Genomic DNA, 24,543 nt, shown 5'->3' on the forward strand with positions numbered 1-24,543 from the left:
CAATTAATTGACTATTAGGAGATCGAAATGTAGATAATGTTGATGACACACAAATCTACTGATATCTAAAACAAACAACCATAATATAAGAAAGTGACAGAATTTGTTTATTAATTAAAGAGAGGTTCCTCTGTCCCAACTGTACTAAGCTGAGCAGTTAAGTTGGGGTAAGCAACACACTTGATTGGGCCATCACAAAGGACGCCCCCCAACCCAAATCACAGTCACAGAACTGGGTAGAATATTGAGTTCTGAGCCAATCTTTATCCTCTTCCCCACCCCATAGTGCAACACAGTGGTTGGTAACTGTAATATACAGATATCGATGATTCTCAAAATCCAGCCACTCCTATGTACAAGCTGAATGTTAGCAGAAACTGTCAAGTCGCAGATAGATTAATGGACCGTGGAACGCACATATCAACCTCTCAAGAGAAATGTAGCAGAATGCAGAGTGCAAAATTCCATGCTGCAAAATGGTTCTAACTGTGATATTTCTTAAGCTCCTGGAACTTACCTGCTAGTTGTGTTGGCAAAATATTTTAAGATTAAGTAGAGGTAACAAAATATTATGTGCTTACTGCAGCTTACAAAGTAAAACATGCATCTTTAATCTCAAGCACTAAGAGATCCTTGTGTTTTTATGAACGTAACATTATATTTACAAATGGCTTTTGGATAACTTTCCTATTATTAGCAATACCAAGCCGCACATCAAACTTTCAGACGATTTACAGAGCTAGATTTGCCTAATGTAGTTCAGATGGTGGGGTGGTCTTTTCTAGTTGAACATTTAGATCCACCACATCTAAGTGAGAATCTGGCGTTATCCACTATTGGCTTTTTCCAGATGATGGGGTCCCACCCCCTCCTGAAAGGGTGATGAAGTTTCTTTCCGTCAAATCAAGTTGCTGTGAGCTATGAACCAAGAGTGCTAACGCAAGCAATTTGAACACCTTCTTGAAGGGCCCCTAACCACAAAAAAATAAACAAGTGCACATATGATCAGCCTAAAAAAAAGTAAGAGTTAAGAGTGTTAAAGCAACAACGACACACACACACAAAAAAACACACCACTGGGTCATTAAACGTGAACATGTACCACAGAGTGCTGGCTTCTCACCTTAGTGCGCCTTACAGTTGTCTGGCGGGTAGCCGTTGGGGTCAGATGGCGGAAGAAGAAACAGTCACACAAAGAAAGACAGAAGCAGAGCAGGAGCAGCAGAGACAGCAAAGAATGCAGCGAAAGAGATAAAAGACAGACCGAAAGGTTAGTGTACGTGGCGGCGATGCAACACGCGCAGCAGCCTGGGCTCTGGGGGCATACTCAACACCGGATAAACTGTCTCCTCCAAAACCAAACACTGAACTTCTGAAAACTATGCTTGAGAACATTTGAGGATACGCATAATGGTCAAAATAGCTGGTCTGTTATTTGATTTTGCTAAAATTATCACTCTTCATGCCAAAGAATCCCATCAAGGGGGTAATATACCAGGCATTCACCATGTGATTTACATTTTTGCACACTTTGTGTAAGTTTTAATATTTTAACAAATTCTCTTCCCATCACAGACTCCGAGTGGAACAATCACCAACAAAGGCAACGCATCACTTTGGAGAACTGATGATGTAGTGATCAGCACGGTCAGGACTTGGAAGTGAAAACATACATTATGGTCAACGGTGCCAGAGTGTCATGGAATATGACAACTTAGCGAGAGTTCAAGACAACATGAAACTAGAATATACTGCTCAAATAAGTGTTTACTTGACCATTTACAACTTTGGAGGCCGGAGAGCAGTTCCTTCGGGGCAGTGGTGCTGCAAAGTTGAAGAAGTCATGTGACTGGGGTTAGGCCTGTACAAAATTTAAGAAGACCTTAACATACAACAGTTGTTACACAAAATATTCTATGAACTGTTAAATTATGTACGGTTAGGATGATGGAAAGACAAATTAAAGGGCACAAGACCACAATGCTTTCACTTCCTGACCGAGAAGAGGGGAAAGGCTTTTGCTGTTAGGATGGGCATTGGAAGGAATAGAAATAGTGTTATTATCCAAGGTTTCTGAAGTATCTGGTCAAAAACATGACACAGGATTTCTGAGCGCTTTGCATAGTAGATTAAATACACTGTACATGGTTGAAAGATTTACCGAGTTGCTTTTACCTACAGAATTATAAAGACTGTTACATACAGACCGAGACAGCAAATTCAATCAGCAATGAGTAAACGTAACAGTCTAGGCCATGGGCCTTCATAGGTCAGATACATTACAATTCGAGATCTGGGTATAATGGTGATGTGAGAAATTGATTCTATCTATTCATCTTGGATTTGTTGCTTTTTACACTACCTGGTTTAAAGGCCTCTTAAGGGAGAGCATCTCACTATTTGTGTCTCACACACTGTACGCTGTTACAATGGATGGGGAGTGATAGCCATCAGAGCCTGCTTTTAAGAGAAGGTCTCCTGCTGTACAGCGAGGGTTAGAGGCTTTGGGCTTGTTGCATGTGAACCCACATGCACACGCATGTATGAGCTGAGCTTGTGAGGCTACAGTCTAGCTCAGCCTGATATCTGTGCTCAGGAAGCGTGCTGGAGAAGGGACTCTTCAGGGACTGGTGCTGACCTGGAACAGGTCTTGTGATGTATTAATAGTATGGGCCGGTACATCTGTAAGGATTACTGAGAAGCGCGAGTGCTTTACTGTATTATATACTACGGACAAATTCAGCATCAAACTACAGTTTCACCATAATGAGGCCTGTAGACTAGTACGGCATACTGACTACTGTGCCACACAGCAAATATGAACCCCAACTCCAGATCCAATGCCACTGTTGGGATAGCTGGCGAAGGAGGAACGTCATAGCCCCCGACAGCTTCTAATGAGATTCCAGCCTTTCCATCTCACTGCTGGACAATGCTGAATACTCTGCTGGCCAGCTGGAGAGTCACAGGCGTCCGCAACATAGGGCCATTAGCCAGGAGTTAGGCCTGCTATTAGGAGAGGAGAGGGTGGGAACAGGATCTATATGTGCAGCTACCTTCCACACTGCACCCGGCAAGGGAAAGCTCCCTCCACAGACACTAAGGAGGACGGTCAGACCTCCCAAGCCAAACACAGGTGGGACCCACCTTTCAAGTTTTGGAGGGAGGGGACCAGGAAACTGTGGCAGTTATGGGTGTGGTTTCAGGCTCTCAGAAAGATCTTTTAACACACTACTTCACATCACCATGATGGAAAGTTCTAAAATGCTGTGCAGGAGTGCTGGGGCACAGGTGGAGTAAAGCTGTCACACTTTGTTGTTAGATGGAACAGCTTACATTGGTGCTGCTCGTGTGGTACCTGTGAGTTGTGTGAGTCATACTTAAGGTTTAAATATTTTTTCCCTTTAAACTTTTCAAAATGACTGACACTGACGTGCAGGTTGTGTTTTCTTATTTCTACAGACACTATCTTAGTGTTACCCAGTCTAGGGGGACACCATGACTTTCTGCAGGACATAATAATGTGGCAATACTTTTCACAATCAGTTTCACTGCTGAACCCCCAATCTACTGAGAGAACCGGAAAACCCAATGGCTGAAGAGATGTCACCCAAAGCCAACTCTCCATATTGATCAGTAAAGGTCATGGCTGTGCCATAGCTAATGACTGCTGCAAATGTTTGAGACAACACTTCTTTACCTCTAGGGATGCGTCGACTAGTATTCTAGTCCGCCGGTTTTCAGTTTCCATGAGCCATTAAAAGAATGAAATGCTGTGGAGATCAGGGTTGTCCCCCCCACAGAGGAGCAGGCCTGTCTTGTTAGGCTTTTCCCCCTCTGCATGGTAACGAAGGCAAAGAACAAACTGAGACCACACAAGAGCAACACCGTGTGACTCCCTGAGTAAGTGCACTTAGCAAACAGACCTATCGTACTGTCAACCACCCAAGTACCAGACACAAACAGAGACTAGATTAGAAGCCAAATGAGTACGTCTGCAAAAGTGCCAATCCTAACTGTGGGCAAGTTCCCCAATGCCCAATGGTGGTTTTAATTCCACCTTTAGAATGTTCTAAACACAACAGAGAGATAATGACAAACCAGATGGAACAGGTGGCATGCCCAAGGTTGTGTCGACCTATCTACCTCCCAACAGCTCCACTTACAACCAGCACAGTTCACAAGACAGTTAACGTGCACTCTATGCAGTTAGACTGTCTTTGCAAACCCTCCAGATGACAGCTATTGAACGCAAATGGAAATTAGACCACCTTTCCTGTCACAACTTGGACTTCAATACATTGCAAACCAGCCCTTCTACTAGGAAACTGACAGACAAAACTCCACCCACAGACTTGTGTGGGTCTGTTGGCGCTCAGTTACCCTCTCTCAGTCCCACACCAATCATTCATCCTATGCTGTCACAGCCTCTCCCGACCACACAGGACTCCAAACGACAATTTCCTATGGTCTTAACCCAGGGGCTGACAGTTTCTGCCTGGTTCCTGTGGGGCTTCACAACAGGTGAAGGCGTTCGTCCTCCTACTGCACACCATGCTTAAGCCTACAGGCAACAAGTGTGCCTTTCAGTCAATGGCCTAAACCTTCACATGAACCACTGATGGAGCATGTGAGAAAGGAAGAGTGAGCGAGTTAGAGACTGTCAGTGAATGGGTCTGAGTAAGAGGACAGTGAGAGTATAATTGTCTGTATGTGTGCGTGCGCCTGTGGGGGTGTGGGGTAATAGCTTGAGATCTAGTGCACTTAACCAACAGCAAAAAACTAAAAAAGTTAGTCTTCTTTGCGTTTTAATTAGAAATAAATTATCTTCCAGATAAATGATCCCATAATTTGAACAGATTTGCTCATTTATAAACTATAAACATCCACCAAGTGAGATATGTGACACACAGCAGATTTAAAAGATATCTGATCTGAGGAAATCATCATTTGTATTAGTTAAGTTGGCTACATCTGTGGACTGACTTTTTGCTGCACATTAGAGGCCAGAGATAGCAATTTGCGCCAATTAAAGAGGTTTCACAAAAGGCATCACAAATCATTAAAACATTACGAACAGAGCGGGTCGATAACAAGTGCACCTCATAAAGCTTGCATTTCCATCATGACCTATTAGAGAAACCCAATAGGCTTAATTGAAATATTGATCCATCAGCATCAGAAGAGCACTCTCGCGTTCCAATAACAAAACTGCAAATCTGCAATCATTTAGCCAAATGGCGACTTCTTGCAGACAATGGGCTGGTAATCGACCAGTCGGGGGTCTTAATGGTAAACTATCCACCAGACAACCGCATTTTTGCGATTCACAATGCACTGCAATCTCAAGCTCACACAGCATGGTCCAACTACAGAGGTGTTGCTCCTGCGTCTAGGAAAGACATACTCCAACTTCACGACAGAGAGTTCCTGCTCCTCCACAGCTGCATCTGGCCATAGATCCTTACCGTTCTAGCTAATCCACAGAATGCAACCGATGCCACAAGGAGGTTCATCATTGCTGCATCTTGGGAACTGTTCAAATACGGTTTGCCACACAGTTGAACGTTGCTAACCAGGCCACATCGCACTAACTAACCAAAAAACATAGATGTTTGTCAGCCTAAACAACTGGTCAAATGACCCATCCACTCAGCATGCTACATGCAAGTTTGAATCAGGTCATGGTCATAGGTCAAACACTTACCTCTTTTATATGAAACAAAACAAACAAAAAATGTCAAACAAAACCAAACAACCTCTATACACTTCACACCTATGCATTCCACTTACATCTATTTCATGGAAATTCCTCAACAACCTGCCAAATCCACATCTAGAGATACCCCAGGCACTTGTCACAGTGTCCCTCCTTAAGACTCTTCGGTGCTCTGAAAGGAACAGATGATACAAACGGTTCCCGAGCTCAACCACTGAACTATAAAGGGAACACTGACCTTTTAAGTGAAAATGGCCTGGGCCACGCCAGGTACACTGGCCTTGAATGATAACCCGGATGCTACAGGGACTTTTGGAGATGATCTCGACATGTGACTGACTATGCCTACCACTTTATAAACTTTCAGTCACTGCTGCCTCTTGGCCACATGTGGAGCAGCTCAAAAATACTTTTAGAGGGAAACGTGCCAGGGGACTGACCCTTATCCGTCCGTACTGCCATTTGACAGGTGATTGTGGACTGGAAGGCAGTATGCTCCAGTGACTGATTCCCTTCACGCCACTTCTCCCTCTCTTTTAACCATTTCTGACATGTGACAGTAGTGCTGCTGAGATTCCCCATGTCATGCGTGGCATCTTCAAGCAGTCTGGGTTACGACTGACTGATGTTTTCATGAAGAAGTAAATGACCCAGGTGGGTGCAGAAATCCGGATCTCCATGTCCTCTAGTCAGGGAAGAGGGTGTGACTGTTCACTGTGTCGGTCAATAATAGTATAGGATACTGATTATCACCCTGTTGTTGTCATCAGTTATGGTGTATAACAAGACGTTATTGAGACGACTGTCTATTCAATGCTAAGGACTATTAATGAGGATCCTCTGGAACAGAATGTATATTTCCTCACTAGACAGAATCCAGCTTGGACATGGTCCATGAGTGAATGAGATGAGGTGGAAACACCGGCTAAGACATTAGGTTTGTGGCTTTTGTTATGTATTGGATCTTGGAGATGAGCTGTCACTTTGTACGTTCAAGAGGTTCTAACAATGACTTCAGTAAGGACTAGTCCTGCCTGCACTTGTTCAAGCTAGTCTAGGGCTAGCCATTCCTGAAGAGGGCACCAAAGAGTTTGCAAGTTGAAAGTAAGGTAATTCACTGTTCCTTTAGGACGGCAGGTCAAGGGGGATATGGCGGCTGGATTGGAGGTCGAACCGATCATGATCTAGGCCTTTGTTGGGCGCCGGTATGGCTGCCGCTGTTCATATTTGCTTCTGTCTGGCTTGAGTGAGGTATGTTGGAAGGACTGAGGCTTTACGTGAGTGGATGTCTTGTGATTTGGAGTTGTGTAGGCGGTTTGCTGCATGGTTACTGAACTGGTGAACATTTGTTTCACTTCCTTCGGGTTGTGGAATCTGTTGTACCGTTACACCTAAAAACACTGTTTCCTGAGGCAACACTTCTGATTTAGTAATCCTTTTTTTCACAAGATGATTGACCTTCTTGTTGTACCCAGTGAGGCACCTACTGGGTACCCAAAAAGATGCATCTGCAGAATCTAATACTTCACCAAAAAACAAAACATAACATGAAACACAACATTACATTACCATCCATACTATTGCTCACGGCACAAAGACACAGCATCACACCCTTAAAAGACCTTACAACCCACAATACTGACCAGAAACATAACTTACACTACACATCATCACAGCCATGAAACACCGAGCTACATCACACCCTTCCACAACATACCGAAACATGCATCCCAACGTATCACTCAAATACACCCTACGCTACTCTCGCCACATCACATATTACCTCTGAATCCAAAGCTGATTCTTCTCATGCAACAATACACCTCAATAAACCTCACAACAACACTATAACCCATGAAATCTGATAACCACCTTAAAACCATTCAAACTGCACCAGACCGTGCAGGGGCACCAAACTGTAACATATGCACCCTAAACACCATGACACTGAACACAACATAACATTTAACATTATTCTGCACTGCAAAGAATGCCACTACACACCCTCATAGCTTCATCACACCATCCATCAATGCATGAAGCTTATGACATAAAACTATAGCACTAAATATAACACTGCACCACACCTGACCACGACACACACCCTTAGGCCACAACACAGAAAAGACTTGGTACCAGTCCACGCCCCTCACTCTATGGCACTCTGCGCCAAGCTTATGTGAATCCCACAACATCAGGCCGAAAACACCATCGTATGCCCTGTCCGCTGGAGTTTTGTTTGGTAGGAGGGCTCAGAAAGAAATACTCAGCAGCGAGGTGCATCTTCTCCAATTAGATGTGTAACTAGAACAAAAGTCGAAGTCTCTGGGCTTTACATTGCACCCTATCAGGAAATTAAAAACAAATCCATCATATCAGGTCACACCTCAACCAGCAACAAAATTCCTTAATATGCCACCAATGACTGCATCCTCCACCAGCTGACAACATATCACTTGTAAAAAGCCCAACACTACATCACAAGGTATCAAAACCCTTCAACCAAAACATCACGATGCACTATGTTAAACAGTAACAAATTCTACAGCATCAGCCGACAAATCATACAATATAAACAACATCGCATGACACCATGCAAGCTACAGCACAACATGAGCGATCACACCGAAAGATGTCTCGCAATATATCAATTATATTTCTGTGCCACTGTATAACCATAACACCACACAATGGTTCACCAGAGAGGAGTCCATAACATGCCACACAAATGAATGTTAAGACATCTCATTTCATCTTCCAGTACAAAATCACAACTCATCACAAGACATTACACAGAACTAAACCACAATTGACCTATACAGGATGACATTCCAGAACCATGCAAAATAGTACATTCACTCAAAATGGTTTGTAACAGAGGGAAAAGTGCTAAGGCTGCAAAAACAATGGTAAAGCTTTACACTAATTAGAGCATGTCACTGTGGGAGCAGGCAGAGCTAGGGAGCCTCGTGAAGCAGAAGCCCCTGATATCAAACTCTACATGTGATGTTAAATGTTGATGTGATGAACCCCATATTTGCAACATATCTACCTGGAAGTTAACAAAATGCAACCCCCAGCTTCTTCCAGTCTGCTGTCCAGTAAAAAGAACTGACCGCACCATACCAGCACTGCTTGGAACCCATCTGCAGACAGACAGAGCTCCTGTTTGTTCATTACCACCATCAGTGATCAGTCTCACCGATGCCAGACACAGTGCCACACTGTTCTGTAAACGGGGTTTAACACTTAAAGGGACTGCACTAATTAAAATAACAAACAACAAGCGAGGCACACCCATTACAAAGAAATGATAAATAACAGAAAAGCACACAGCTGGAAACATGCCGTTATTCTATCATCGAGCAAAGTGAGACTCTTAATAGATGTCATGAAGAAGGCCCTCAAAAGGCCAAGGTGACCAGATCCACATTTCCAAACTGTTTAATATTGTACATACAAACGAGCCCAGGTGCAAATAGCAGTGTTCCAAACTCTCGCCCACAGAAAATTTAGGAATGAGGAGAAGTAGCCATCATCTGAGTAAACATCCTTAGTAAGTGATACATCAAACATCAACTCACAAGTAACACGGGGGAAAACAAAGACTTCTGCTAAAAGAACCTACATCATCAGATCCTGAATCTGGTTGCAGTCTAGCCATAGCCTTCCAGGAGACTTTACCCTCCCAGCTCTCAGAACTATTCCTCTATTTCTAACACTTCCTAATAGTCTGTAATCCTTCCTCCAAAACCGTCCTGGACAAATGTGACGGCCTCAATGGTGGGATGCTGTGAAAGACAGCCTATCGCACCAAAGGGCAGTGCCTTAACACTGCCTATTCTGCACCCACTCACCTCCAGGTCCAGTCTATAACTACTGACAGTCCCGGTCACTCTACCAACCCGTGGAAATCAACTAGTGCCCCAAGAACCAAGTGTGATGGCCGCAGAGACAGTCACTTTACTGCGATAGCATGTCCTCAACTCGTGAAGTCTCCTTTGGACAGCCACATCATCATGCGCTTAAGTAAAAGCTAAAAATACGTATTCTGACCCTCCTAGACACACACACTTCTGTCACACCAGGCCCTTATGACATGTTTAGAACTAAATCCACTGATCACTGGCCAGGGGTCCCCTATAGAACACGTCTGGTGGCAGGAAGGAATCAATGTCATCTTGTGCGTCTCTGTCAGAAAACAAAACCTGCTACCGATACCTCTCCTTCACACGTGAGCCCATAAATAATTACCACTATAGAAATAATGCAGCAGATGTTTTGCGCTGATGATAGTGGGACTGACCTAGTGGTGGTGATGGCCCTTTCTATGTCATGTGGCGAATCATTCTTTATTGGGCCACTTATTACAGATTTTTACTGAAAAAAACCTGGAAGAGGCCCTAATTGGTTCACTTCATCTTACCATCAAAGGAGAAAACAAATTAAAAAGAAGCACTATCTACCTCGCCTGCCGCTTGGTGAACTCCCTGGTATGGCCCACCTTAGGGTCTCCGTTGCCCTCAGAGTCTTTAATTTGTACAGAAAAGCCACTTGGGCTTTATCTGGAGTCACAGTCTCGTTTCCAGTATTATCTGGAGGACATCCAGAGAACGCTGAAGTCTGAGCTTGTAAAGATGACTCCTTACTAGTCTGCTGCAGGGATGAAAAGTGAAGGTAACGGAAGCAGGATCCAGGTCAACGAGGTAAACTGACTTATTGTGCTAACGAAATGTCATCACGGTGTCACTCTTTATTGTCTAATTATTCTAGAAATTATCTTGAAATTTAAACAAACTCTCTCCATGTGCAGGCACATATATGCCCCCATGTAAACTACCACGTTCCACCTGTTACTTCTTAGGAAAATCACTTCCATGATCTGCAAAACCTAATGTCTTCCCTTGTCGGCTTCACCGTTGACTCTCATTAGTTATGGTACGACTCAGTAGCTGAACATTCCCAAGCTCAATATTAACATTAAATGGTCAAGACTTATCATAAAATCTCTCTGAGATCTGATAAAAAGCTAACTGCGCAAATTCTATTAATACTTGGGTCTATGGAGAAGACACCTTGATTCCATAAGGGCCAAGGTATGGAACACAGTCCCTTAAGGGTTACAAAGTGTTAGAAGCTCTGCTAAGATCCATGTTGAATCTAATGCTTAGCTTTCCTCCCCTTCTTCGGCCCTTAGACCAGCACCCAGAGACAGCTTGTGCTGCAATACATGCTACATAAATGTACTTCATAAGATCATATACAGTGCAGGCTAGATAGCCAATAGGAATATACAAGGCTGCATCTGTAGGATGCTCTCAGGTGTAAAGGAGGCCTTTAAACAGATAAAATAAGCAAATCAGTCCTGACAAAAGGAGGTGCCAAAGGAAGGAAAAAAGAGCCAATGAAACAAAACAAACAGAATAAAGGCTAATAGCTCTGTAGTTGGAAAAGAGCCCAACCTGTAGCCCCGTGTTCGTGTTCCCACGCACAGCAAGGCCGACTCCTTCTGCGTCCCCATTGTTCCCCTCCATAGCTAGTTCGCTGTCCAATACTTGGAGGCTTCGGCTCTGCTGTGGAGTGGGAGCCACAGCTTCTGTTGTCGGCCAGCGGGCCTCCGGCCCTCCTTTCGAGGCTAACTGTAAAGGCAACAGGCAGTGGCTGGAATGCCAAGCACAAGCTGCTGGCTTCTATGGTGAACCAGTCCAACAAGCCCATCACCCGCCTAACCTCAGTGCCAAGAGAGGCAAGATGCCCATCTGGAGCTCAAATAAAGGCGCGAGAGGTGGGGTGGCGCAGAAAAGCACAGTAGCCAACTAGATCACGACAATCTAAATACTGAGATAGAAATATAAAAAAAGGCTGTGCAAACGTAGCCCATTTCAATCTCAGGACGATTCGCTGTAAAACATTCCACAAGTCTTCAATCCTTTGGTGTTCTTTACTGGGTACCACAATGTCATGTTTTACACCCGAGAATCCCAACTCTCTGGATGAGATGCAATTAGTTCAAGGGTTGTGGAGGACCAATGAAATAAATGTCAGGGCAACTGTTAGGTGCTTGTTATCTTAACAGTGTAGGTAGCGGGTCACAGCCACATTGATAAACAGTTTCTCCTGGAAAACTGGGTCTCAATAATGGAATGTGTAAGAACTTCCTCTTCACATAAAGCAATCCCAAAACACAGCTGAGAACTGTAGGCCCTGGTTACACCAGGTGACCTTATCTAGCAAAGTAACATTTTAATCCCTGCGCCGTCGCAGCAGTATTTTATCTGAAGCGAGGCAGATGACTCAAACCTAGACCTGGATAGAAGTCCAGCTGACATCCCCGCACGCCAGGTGAATGTCCTCTGCACAGACTATATATCCACAGACTATAATCCAGATCCAGGTGGAACGTCCCATTTCCACCTGAATTAGGACTAGAGCAGGACTCGTAATCAGTCCCCTGCTCCTCCTATGACTGGCTTCTTGTACATCAACATGGACGAGGCCGGTCCTTCCTGTAAGGGCGGTAAACTTCTGGCTTTGATATGCTTGGCACAGAAGGGTCTTCTCCAGCAGCTCTTTTGAGTATGAAGGATACTGGGCGCAGTCTATCATGGAGCCCCTCCACCCTCCCTAGTGCATCTCCTTGAGCAAACCCCTCATCCTTGCAATGTCATCTGAAGGCGAAGGCCGGAGCGTATCTTGTGTAGGGCTGCTTGAAGCTTCTACAGTTCGCTGATCGTTGGAGCCCAGCAGGGTCCCACCTTGATGTCTACAGCACCATTACACCCTGGAAGTAAGGTAGCAGGTCTTCAAAGTGAGCCCCTTGCGGAGTGCCAACGGTGTGCATCTGGGACACTCGAGCTCCTAGAAGCGGGCACAGGTAAGCTCCTGACCACCAGCAGTCGCTCCACTCTAAATGAATAGAAATGGCTTCACCTCGATCGGCCCACAGCTGATCACTTCAGTGTGGCCTATACATTTATCCAACGAGAGCCGCGCTTGGGGTCCCACTCACCAAGATAGCCCGTAGCGCGTTCATTGCACACATTTACTGCACTAACTCTGCTTCAATGACATCCTTCAGGTACAACCTCCTTCTCCCCAGACTCCTGTGCATCTCGCCATCCTTTCTAAGCAGGGCAGAGCTGCATACACCAACATATTCTAGTGCTGTTTTGTTACCGTACAGTGCAGAGGGAAAAGCAATCCCAGGCAGGCCTTCTCTTTAGCCCGTTTCATTCAGGGTTCATCCCCTCCCGGAGCTTCTTCCCATCAGGAGCACAGACCCAGCACTGTCTACGCCTCTCCTCTGTGCAGCTCTCAGCTGCTACTCTCCCTGCGACTCCTCTGAGCTTTCACGGGCAGCTACAGCAACACACATTGAACATAACAGACACTACTAAGTTTCTCTTACTTTGAAACGTAAAAACACGTCACAAGCTTTCTTGACAAGCAATTCTCAGAGTCATATGGATACAACGTACTTTACACAGCCACCTACGATTCATCAACCAACTAACCCATACTTCCAGGCTCACAGCGCTATCACACCACCACACAGCGCAGAACTCTCCTCACATCTGACATCAGCTGTATTTATCCGTCTGTTATGTTCACACATGAAGGGATGTGCAACAACTGAACAACGTAAATACTTTCATCATTACATATCTGACAACTCAATGATTTAAGAGGTTTAGCACAGAAACCCCCGCCCCTGCCCACAAAATATACAAAAATCATCTACTGACTTTTCACCCCCAAGTGCATCGCCTTTTTCTCCTTTGGTCCCTTTGTTTTTAGGGCTTCAAGAAACAATAAAGCCTTATTAATTCTCCCATCCTTGAGAACACAAAAGGCTGCCCGCAGTGTGCAAGTGAAACACGTGGTCGTACACCTGGTGCCCTCTCCGCGTGCAGTGCTTGAACCCTACTTCCAGAAGCAGAGCGAGCGCATCGCCACGTGGTTTGTGTACAGAGAGGAGCGAGAAGAAACATTTCATCAATACATGCACCGATTCATTCATTCCTTCATTCTGATGGAGCAGACACTCTGTAAGGAATGCTCCAAAGTGAAATGTCACCAGGGCAATCTGCTCAATATCTGACTGATGGACAGAGACTGGTCACCATTTCCTCAAAGCTCTATGGTCATTTGGACTCTTAGACCTCATTAAAGACATTTTAGGACACGGATTGGCTACACCGCCCCATTAAATGGGCTAAAATAATGCGGAGAGCATCTTGGGCCGTGGACGGACACTCCATTCAAGATGTATGGGGTGGCCACAGATCTGCACCGTCATGCCCACAGAGGAACCGATTTAAAGAGGTGGGGGGGGGGGGCAAGTATCACGTCCAAACGCACCCCCGCCACCATGAACTCCCCCCCCCTCCCCCAACCCAGTAGGGCGCAGCAAGCAGGTGGCGGACGCAGCCGGGACAGAGATGTTGCATGCGACGACGTCAGCACACCACATGAAATACTGATTAATAACTCAAAGTATGGCAGAACCAAAAGCCGGGATATGGATGGTGGGGGTTGGGGAGCGGCGTGACGCAGGGTCGTGGTGAAAAGGCAATGCAAACAAGAACAGCTTCGTGACTGGCGCCCTCCAACTAACGCAGCAAACAGAGCAGTCGCGGGGTGCAAGGCGCGCTCAGCCATCTGTACCTTACGTGTAGTCGGGGCCTGTTTCATGGTTGCAGAGAGGCGGGGAGGGTAGAAGAGAAGGGGAGAGAGCAGAGACAGTGGTTAGCACATCCAAGCACAAGAAGACAGACTGATGTAGGTACAGGCTTCAGCTACAAGATCCGTGCAAATGGCTTCCCCTTTCTTCCTCCATCTGCCGGGATGCGAGCACTAGTCCGCCCCTGGCGCCATGGCAAGGACCCCGAGAGTGCCAGCAGGCCCCGTCCTGTGCCACCGCCGCCACGGCCCGGATTACATCACCACCCGTCTCCAGGTCCAGGCAGTCCTCCCTGCCCGGCTCTGCATCAGTAATTGATGCTTCGCACCGAGCGAGGGGCGGGCGGAGGAGGGATCCAGGACACAAGATGTGCTCCCGTCGCCTAGCAACAGCCTAAGCTCAGCTGCCTCCCGGCTAATGGGAGCGCTTCTTGGTCCAGGCCGCTCGGGGCCCTGGTGCAGCCTGCTCGGGTTTCAGTTCCCATCACTGCACCTCCTGTGCTGCAGTCTGCACAGATGGGTACCAAAGACCACCCCGGCGCACCCCAAGCTTTCTTCATACTCACACTAACACCATTGTTTATAGTACTTCGAAGGTGTACGTTTAGTTTTATATTAATCAAATCACAGAAGCGAAGACAGACCGAAATAGGCTGCATGTCTGCGAGGAGGTGCGGTTTGTTTCTAAACCATTAACGTCTGACACCACACCTTATCTTCAACTTCTAACACTACACCTTACCTCTAACACTACACCGCATCTCTAATCTAATAACACTACAACTGACCTCAACATCGAACACTACACCTTATCTCCACCCTCATAACACTACACCTTATCTCCACCCTCATAACACTACACCTTATCTCCATCCTCATAACACTGCACCTTATCTCCATCCTCATAACACTGCACCTTATCTCCACCCTCATAACACTGCACCTTATCTCCATCCTCATAACACTGCACCTTATCTCCATCCTCATAACACTGCACCTTATCTCCATCCTCTAACACTGCACCTTATCTTCAACCTCTGACACGACACATTACCTCTAACACTGCACCGCATCTCTAATCTAATAACACTACAACTGACCTCAACATCGAACACTACACCTTATCTCCATCCTCATAACACTGCACCTTATCTCCATCCTCATAACACTGCACCTTATCTCCATCCTCATAACACTGCACCTTACCTCCATCCTCTAACACTGCACCTTATCTTCAACCTCTGACACGACACATTACCTCTAACACTGCACCGTATCTCTAATCTAATAACACTGCACCGTATCTCTAATCTAATAACACTGCACCGTATCTCTAATCTAATAACACTGCACCGTATCTCTAATCTAATAACACTGCACCGTATCTCTAATCTAATAACACTGCACCGTATCTCTAATCTAATAACACTGCACCGTATCTTCAACCTCTAACACTGCACCGTATCTTCAACCTCTAACACTGCACCGTATCTTCAACCTCTAACACTGCACCGTATCTTCAACCTCTAACACTGCACCGTATCTTCAACCTCTAACACTGCACCGTATCTTCAACCTCTAACACTGCACCGTATCTTCAACCTCTAACACTGCACCGTATCTTCAACCTCTAACACTGCACTTTATCTCTAATCTAATAACACTGCACTTTATCTCTAATCTAATAACACTGCACTTTATCTCTAATCTAATAACACTGCACTTTATCTCTAATCTAATAACACTGCACTTTATCTCTAATCTCATAACACTACAACTGACCTCAACATCGAAGACTACACCTTATCTCCACCCTCTAACACTACACCTTATCTCCACCCTCTAACACTACACCTTATCTCCACCCTCTAACACTACACCTTATCTCCACCCTCTAACACTACACCTTATCTCCACCCTCTAACACTACACCTTATCTCCACCCTCTAACACTACACCTTATCTCTAACCTCTAACACTACACCTTATCTCCATCCTCTAACACTACACCTTATCTCCACCCTCTAACACTACACCTTAACTCCACCCTCTAACACTACACCTTAACTCCACCCTCTAACACTACACCTTATCTCCAACCTCTAACACTACACCCTCTCTCCACCCTGACACTACACCTTAACTCCACCCTCTAACACTACACCTTAACTCCACCCTCTAACACTACACCTTATCTCCACCCTCTAACACTACACCGTATCTCTAACCTCTAACACTACACCTTATCTCTAACCTCTAACACTACACCTTATCACTAACCTCTAACACTACACCTTATCTCCACCCTCCAACACTACACCTTATCTCCACCCTCTAACACTACACCTTATCTCCACCCTCTAACACTACACCTTATCTCCACCCTCCAACACTACACCTTATCTCCACCCTCTAACACTACACCTTATCTCCACCCTCTAACACTACACCTTATCTCCACCCTCTAACACTACACCTTATCTCCACCCTCCAACACTACACCTTATCTCCACCCTCTAACACTACACCTTATCTCCACCCTCTAACACTACACCTTATCTCCACCCTCCAACACTACACCTTATCTCCACCCTCTAACACTACACCTTATCTCCACCCTCTAACACTACACCTTATCTCCACCCTCTAACACTACACCTTATCTCCACCCTCTAACACTACACCTTATCTCCACCCTCTAACACTACACCTTATCTCCACCCTCCAACACTACACCTTATCTCCACCCTCTAACACTACACCTTATCTCCACCCTCTAACACTACACCTTATCTCCACCCTCCAACACTACACCTTATCTCCAAACTCTAACACTACACCTTATCTCTAACCTCTAACACTACACCTTATCTCCACCCTCTAACACTACACCTTATCTCCACCCTCTAACACTACACCTTAACTCCACCCTCTAACACTACACCTTAACTCCACCCTCTAACACTACACCTTAACTCCACCCTCTAACACTACACCTTATCTCTAACCTCTAACACTACACCCTCTCTCCACCCTCTGACACTACACCTTAACTCCACCCTCTAACACTACACCTTAACTCCACCCTCTAACACTACACCTTATCTCCACCCTCTAACACTACACCGTATCTCTAACCTCTAACACTACACCTTATCTCTAACCTCTAACACTACACCCTCTCTCCACCCTCTGACACTACACCTTAACTCCACCCTCTAACACTACACCTTATCTCCACCCTCTAACACTACACCTTATCTCCACCCTCCAACACTACACCTTATCTCTAACCTCTAACACTACACCTTATCTCCACCCTCTAACACTACACCTTATCTCCATCCTCTAACACTACACCTTATCTCCACCCTCTAACACTACACCTTATCTCCACCCTCTAACACTACACCTTATCTCCACCCTCTAACACTACACCTTATCTCCACCCTCTGACACTACACCTTTCCTCTAACACTACACCTTACTTCCAGTGCCCATCACCGTCTTCACTCTGGCTCTCAGCAGCCCCAGACTTCCTCGAACTGTGCCACATGTGGTTTATCTGTATAAAGCAGTTGGTGGCCTTGAATCTGCATTGTTCTGAGATGTCCTCTGTTCAACTGTACTACGAAAAATACAGCAGGTGACTTGAAATACAGACTGTTGAGCAGTTAAGGGGGTCACCTGTCGAAGAGTTTAGACTTGAACTCTTGGCTTCCCATGTGCTCAGATGCACGGGATGGCGCAGTGCACGTAATTCGCCCTGTGCCAGTGTTATTTTAGCTACAAAATGTAAAAGATTTACAACCATCGTAAACTGGAGTTTAAAGTGCTGTATTATAAAAATGTGTCATGTAAAACTGAAAATTTTGAAACTGCAGAGCGCGTTGGCTTGAAGACCTGGCTACGCTGCAGGCAGCAGAATATATAATTTAGTGACTGTTTCAAATACTGAATTTCTCCATCCTCGATAACTTGCCACTTGCAGTTTCTAAAGAGCAGCCTTGCCTAAGGATTAGCCAGTAAGCAGAGGGTGTGCTTAGAAGACGTGGAGGGCTAGAGATGAGGGATAAAGGTGGTTATCGAGCAGATCTCACTGAGCAAGAGAACCCTAAGTGCCCTACGAGGTCAGAAGAGAGGCTGAGCAGTGTAATCCCTTCTCGAAGACAGGTGATCACTTTACCCACTCAGGTAGGCAAGACCTACAGCTGTAGCCAGCTCTGCACCTCAGAAGACCATTCCACGCGAGAAGGAATATTTACACACAGGTGTCTGTGCACCACATGGCCACAGGGCAGGAGAAAGAGCAACTGCTTGCTTGCGGCTCCCACTTCACTGAGGGCAGAGGGGAACTCTTACAATAACAATCTGCTTCCTAAACTACAGAACAGTCGGAGAGGCCGAGGGAGCACTGGCTGTGAGGGGGTTTCTGGAGAACACTGGTGTTTAAAAAACACAAAAGACTTGACTGTATCCACTGCTGCACAGCCACACACTGGAAGCATCTAAAGGGCACCATTGGGGAAACGTGCCACATCCTGAGCCTGCGAGCTTCGATTAGCCAGCTGCAAGCCAATTCCCCACCGGGCACTAATGTTTTTACTGTAAGAAGCTTACAGCGCTTTGAAGCGCGGCTCTTTTGATTGCCAATGATTTGAACGCAGAGAGTCTGCAGCACAGATAAGCTGCTTTGGATAAATCCTACAATTCGGTAAATTAGCAGTCTGCATTGTGAGGCCTGGTGAGCGCGCGGAAGGGGGGGCAGCACTCAGTGATGGGACCCCGGAGGAGGGACGATGCACTGTATTAGAAGACGACGCCGGTCTCCCTGCTGCGGCGCGAGGCATCGCTGCTGTACAGTAAAGACCTGCAACACTGAGCACCAGCCCGCGCTCCGTGGCTGATGGTGACAGCACGTGCCAGGCGCTAGCCCGGCAGAGGGCGTGGCGCTACAGAGGACAGACACCACCACTGTCTTCAATGTAAGCCCAGAGGGGCGGGTGGGAGACGAGAACCAGAAAGGAGACGGTACCTATGATACATGTTCTATATTATTCAATGAAAAAACAAAAGTTAAGGGGACTTTATAGCTAGATAAACGTGTCTGTTTAAAATGCTATTTTAAACTAAAGTAAAAAATACCTGATATTCACCAGTTATAGTTAAATGAAGTAACGCTGCTTATGTGCTCCCTTATTACACCACCATAACATGTTTCATGACATCACTGATGACTTTTGACATGACATCACTCATAACACTGTGCACGGCAGAAGCGCGGGTTATAGGTACTTCAGTTAACTTTAACTAGTGAATTTCAGTGTTTTTTTTGTTAGTTTTAAATGTTACGTTTATGCTGGTATTTTCACCTATTTATGGCCTCACTTTAACCTTTGTCACTAGTTAAAAAAAAAAAAAAAAAACTAAGTGACAATGCCAATTTTTCACAAACCCTTATGGAAACATGGATGGTAAGCAGGTGTAAGGAATTCAGGTGGACAGAAGTCTTCCGAGGGTGCAAATGTGCACTTGTCCTGTAAAGCAGCCAGCAGCATCAGTATGTCATCGAGCCCTGCACTGGTAGCTACCTCAGCCCCCTTTCTGCGAGCCCTGGGGATGCGGAGTCCATGACCCAAAGGCCTCTTGATGAGAGGTGCAAGGGATGCCAACGACTTAAATGAAGGTCCACCACGAAGGAATATTACGCTTATAAGTATCATTCCATTTACCTCCACGGAATCTTTACTGATGGTCTTCAGCAATGAATAGAACAGAAAGGATAAAATCAAAAAAATGTTACAGAGAAAAGAGGATTTTGGATCAATGGAAATATATTCAATTTAAAGGTTTAATAGGAAGTCTTGTCCCACTGAAGAGTCCAAACCAAAACAGTATTGGCTTGTAAGTAACCGTCTTGCAAATTTATGAAATAGCGGCATTTCTAACAACAGAAGGGATTTTTGTGTTTTCTGGTGACACTAAGTGCCTCATTACGGGATAACCCTTCAGCCGAACTTCCTCCGTGCTGGCTACCTCCCCGCAGGGCCCATTACTACTTTCCCGCCGGGCTGACAGGCGGAAACCAGCGGGAAAGTGTCGGCAGCTTACGAGCCGGCGGTAACGCTGGTGCCGCCGGGTGCATCAACACCCTCGCAATGCTCACTGTCTCCACAGCAGACAATGACACAGTTATCTGATAAATCAATTCTAAAGTATTCTGCCTTCAGAGGTAACTCAGGGAGGGTTTATGTATGGATTCCGAAGGAAGACACATAACTTTAGGAATAAGGAAATGTTACTTGTAATAGTAGTCTGCATTGTAGTACTTATTTCTGAAAAACACAAATATTAGCAAATATCAAAAATATGCAAAAGAAAATTGTAATAAGTGGAACCTGCCATTGTTTTCATGAATACTACAGTTATATACATTATCTTTGGCTAACTTTTCAAAATGTCAGTTTACCAAATGAGATAATTACTACTTTGTTGTTCAGGAAGCAAACCACAACCTATATTTTCCTGACAAAAGTTTGTTCATTAAAAAAAGTATCCAGGTCCAAGGATTCTAGATACAAAGTTTGGAAATTATGTTTTATGACGTGGCAAAAAGGTCTATTTGATGGAAAGTCAAATCTAAAAAAAAATAAAAAAATCCAGCAGCAGGTCCATTAAGGACCCATTTGTGGATTATTTTGTAGTATCTGGTAACAACATCTGCTTGAGAATTCTGAATTCCTGGAAGACGGACCACCTTCAACAGAGATTGCTAGACTGAATTTGTTTCTAGATTGTCTGAGCTTTTGGCTAAAGTATGCTGATCTAGTGTCTCTATGTTTGTTTAGATAATGCATTATGATAAACTGTCTTTTGAGCTAGGAATGAACTCATCACAAATAGCATGACACTCTTAAGCCTCAGATACATTGCCCTGAGCCCAAAGCAGGTTGAAGCAATAAAGCTTCTCCAGTACCCACTTCCTTCGTCTTGCACCCCCATGGAAAAGAATCACATGGAGACATACCTAAGCATCATACCGTCAATCCTCTCTTTGAGGTCACCGGTCTTCCAGGCACTGTTATAAAAGCCTCATGTAAAGTATTACATTTGTGACAGTGAAAATGCATGAGGACATTCATCATACTAGGGAGAAAATCTAACAAGCGGTTGTTATCATCATAGTTAACAATCTGACATGTTTGTGAAATGTCCACAACTGAAGGGAACACGTTTCCTTGATTTGTATCAAATGTCGCTTCTAGGTAAGAAACATATCTGACTGGCTTAGAAGTAGACTTTTGGCGAATGACCTAAAAACTCAGAAGATGAAGGGGAGATACTGTTGTTTGGAAGTTTTGAATTGTTTTCTCTGGCTGTGAGCCTTGATGAACTAGTGTGCGTAGATGTAAATCTTAAGTTTGCAAAGAAAGGCAGCTACCTCAGCCTTACACTGAAAGAAATTGTGAGTCATTGACTTCAGACTAAAAGCCCAAATTGTGTATGGACAGTGCAACTCCCCACTATGAACCATAAACTTTTCTGAAGGGAAAGGTAGGTCGAAATTAGCATCTTGTAAAGCCCCTGCGCAAATCCAATGCCCATGCTTAAGCTCAGGGAATATTGATTGAAGAGCCAGCATTCTGAATCGTCATCTTTATCAATTCATTGGTGGTCTTGTGGTCCACTATTGGCCTGAATGTATTGTTGGACCTTTCGTATGAACTAGGAAATACCTTGAATTAAAGGTATAGCTTGTATTGGAACTATGGTTGTTTTCTTTTAATAATTGAGCTGTTTCTTTGTGCAGAGGTTTCCAATTCAGGTGCTGCTCTTTCCGCAATGGATGATGAGGATAGTCTGAAATAAATATTATACTACTTCCCACAATGTTCAACACCCGTTTGCCACTGGCGATGCTTTGCTAATCAAACTCATTTTAGGTACCCCCTTCCCTCCAATTAAGTGACGCAGGGAATAACTGAAGCAGGGGAGTGATTGCCCTAAGTGGCTTGGATTCTTCCCTACTGAGGAAGACTACTTCCACACAACTGTTGTGGTTGGCTTGACCCTGTGAAGGATTTGAACGCTCTTGTGCTGCTGGTATCAATGGCTTCCAACTACGCTTGACTTGAAGGAAGATTTGCAAAACACCTTTTCTCTTCCATCTCATTGTGAATCAACTCCCTTTTAGAATTAGTATGACATCTTAAAAACTGAGCAAGAAAAGGGTGAATTCAGGATCTGTAACTGAGTCCCACTTCTCAGAGTTGCCAGGTCAGAGCTTCCGACAGAAAATCTAGTGCAATACTGCAGAACAGCTACATCTGCTGAATCTCTACCCATACTTATTACATGGCTGGACACATAAGCTTCTTGATTACAATCTTGGAGAGGTCCTGTCTGCGATCATGCAGTAGATCTTCCTGAAATTTCTAAATATCCTCCTCTAATGACCAATCCCTTTCACAAGTCTTTGCTGCAGTTTTTAGTTGTAGAGTGCTGCTGCTGTGCCACCAATTTGACTTCTGGCAGCATCTATCTTTCGGCCTTCCTTGAGGCACTGAGGTTTCAGGAGCACCAGAGTGTCCAGAAAGGGATCTTTTTTCAAGGGGGGGGGGGGGGGGAGGTGGTCAAGAACGGGATAACCACCAAGGTGGTCAGGGTTCCCACCAGAAGAAAGACGGTGGAGAAAAACTTAAAAATAACGAGTTCTCAAAAGGCCCCCAAAATAATTCCCAAGGGGATAATGGTAACCAGTCCCAGCCGGATTCTAAAAAGAAAGCAGGGTTCTTTGATCATAAGAAAGGGAGGTTTGTACCCCAATGCACAGAGTGCACTAAGTATGGTCACTCTAAGAGCGATTCCAAGTGTCCAAAGAAGGCACAGCCACCCATTGGAGGGCAGACACCTGGGATGTTTAGTGTAACGCTCCGGGAGAAGGTAGTCCCAGATACCTTTGGAGAACAGATAGAGGTAACCCTAGTGTCCCTGGGGGATGCAGAGATGGTGCCAAAAGCCCACATGCCTGCCAATACTTTCAAGTATAGGCAGTGGGTCACCATCAATGGGCAACGGGTGGAGGCTCTACGTGACACAGGAGGCAGCATGACTACTGTCAGGGGTCAGCTGGTGTCAGAAGAGCAGGTCCTCCAGAACACATTCCACCAAGTCGCTGACAATCACGAGAGCCACCTACTGGTAGCTCTGGTTCCATTTGAATGTGTGTGTGGGGGGGGGGGGGGGTGGGAGTGGGCGGAGGGTCTCTGGTACTCTAAAAGTAGCTGTGAGTCCTGCCATGCCTGTAGACTGTCTGTTAGGCAACGACCTTGAGCACACTACCTAGAAGGAGGTAGAGCTAACGTCTCACTTGAAAATGTAAGATTGCCCGAGTGGATCTGCATGACCACAAGGTACATGGCTGCCCGAGAGGAGAGTCAAAGGTGTCTGGAGCCTGAAAGATTGGCCCAGATGGCTGCAAGGAGAGGGGCAAGGGGCGCGGGAAACCGGTCCCAGAAGTTCCCGCAGTGGTTGACAGGGTCCCTGAGCCAACTGGAAAGGAAATTGCTGCCCTAGGTGACCTGCCTGAGATTGCTGGCTGGCAAGTTGAGGGTGGCCCCACCAGGGAAGAATTCTGCAAGGCACAGAAAGAGTGCCCCACTCTTGAGGGTTTGAAGCAACAGTCCTCAGCTCAAGCAGCAGATGAAGCCTCTGGTGATCACATTATATATTGGGAGAATGATCTCCTTTACAGTGAGCCTAAAGTACCGGAGGCTGGGGCAGCATGTGTGCTGGTGGTCCCCCAGTGTTACTGGGCCCTCCTACTGGGCCTGGTTCACGACTTTCCACTGGCAGGACATTTTGGGCAAGACAAGACCTTTACCAGGCTCGTCACCCACTTTTATTGGCCCTGAATGTAGACAGCCTCAGATGCATTCTGTAGGTCGTGTCCCACCTGCCAGGCTAGATGGAAGAAGGGGAAAAGACTCCAGGCCCCCCGGGTCCCACTCCCCATCATGGGCACCCCCTTTGAAAGAGGGGGCATTGACATCATTGGTCCATGGGACCCCAAAACTGCCCTAGGTAACAGGTTTATCCTGGTTTTTATGGACCATGCCACCCGTTACCCAGAGGCAATCTCT

At 45.5% G+C, this 24,543-nt stretch overlaps 1 protein-coding gene across 11 annotated transcripts in view; it reads right to left on the reverse strand.

The window, feature by feature from the left end:
- Positions 1-24,543, reverse strand: part of DCTN1 (dynactin subunit 1) — a 394,031-nt gene that overhangs the window by 139,076 nt on the left and 230,412 nt on the right. For 5 of the 11 annotated variants that reach the window (XM_069207653.1, XM_069207629.1, XM_069207707.1 and 2 more), the window contains 2 exons: positions 14,387-14,404; positions 1,124-1,144 (listed from right to left, as the gene is read on the reverse strand). The exons of 5 other annotated variants lie outside the window; for them this stretch is intronic. In XM_069207653.1, coding sequence (XP_069063754.1) covers positions 1,124-1,144; positions 14,387-14,404 — 39 coding nt within the window. Of the gene's footprint in view, positions 1-1,123; positions 1,164-14,386; positions 14,405-24,543 lie in introns of all 11 variants that reach the window. One more of the 11 variants, XM_069208160.1, reaches the window with a different exon arrangement.

This window comes from Pleurodeles waltl, chromosome 1_1 (assembly GCF_031143425.1).
Source record: "Pleurodeles waltl isolate 20211129_DDA chromosome 1_1, aPleWal1.hap1.20221129, whole genome shotgun sequence".
NCBI classification, from domain to species: Eukaryota; Metazoa; Chordata; class Amphibia; order Caudata; family Salamandridae; genus Pleurodeles; species Pleurodeles waltl.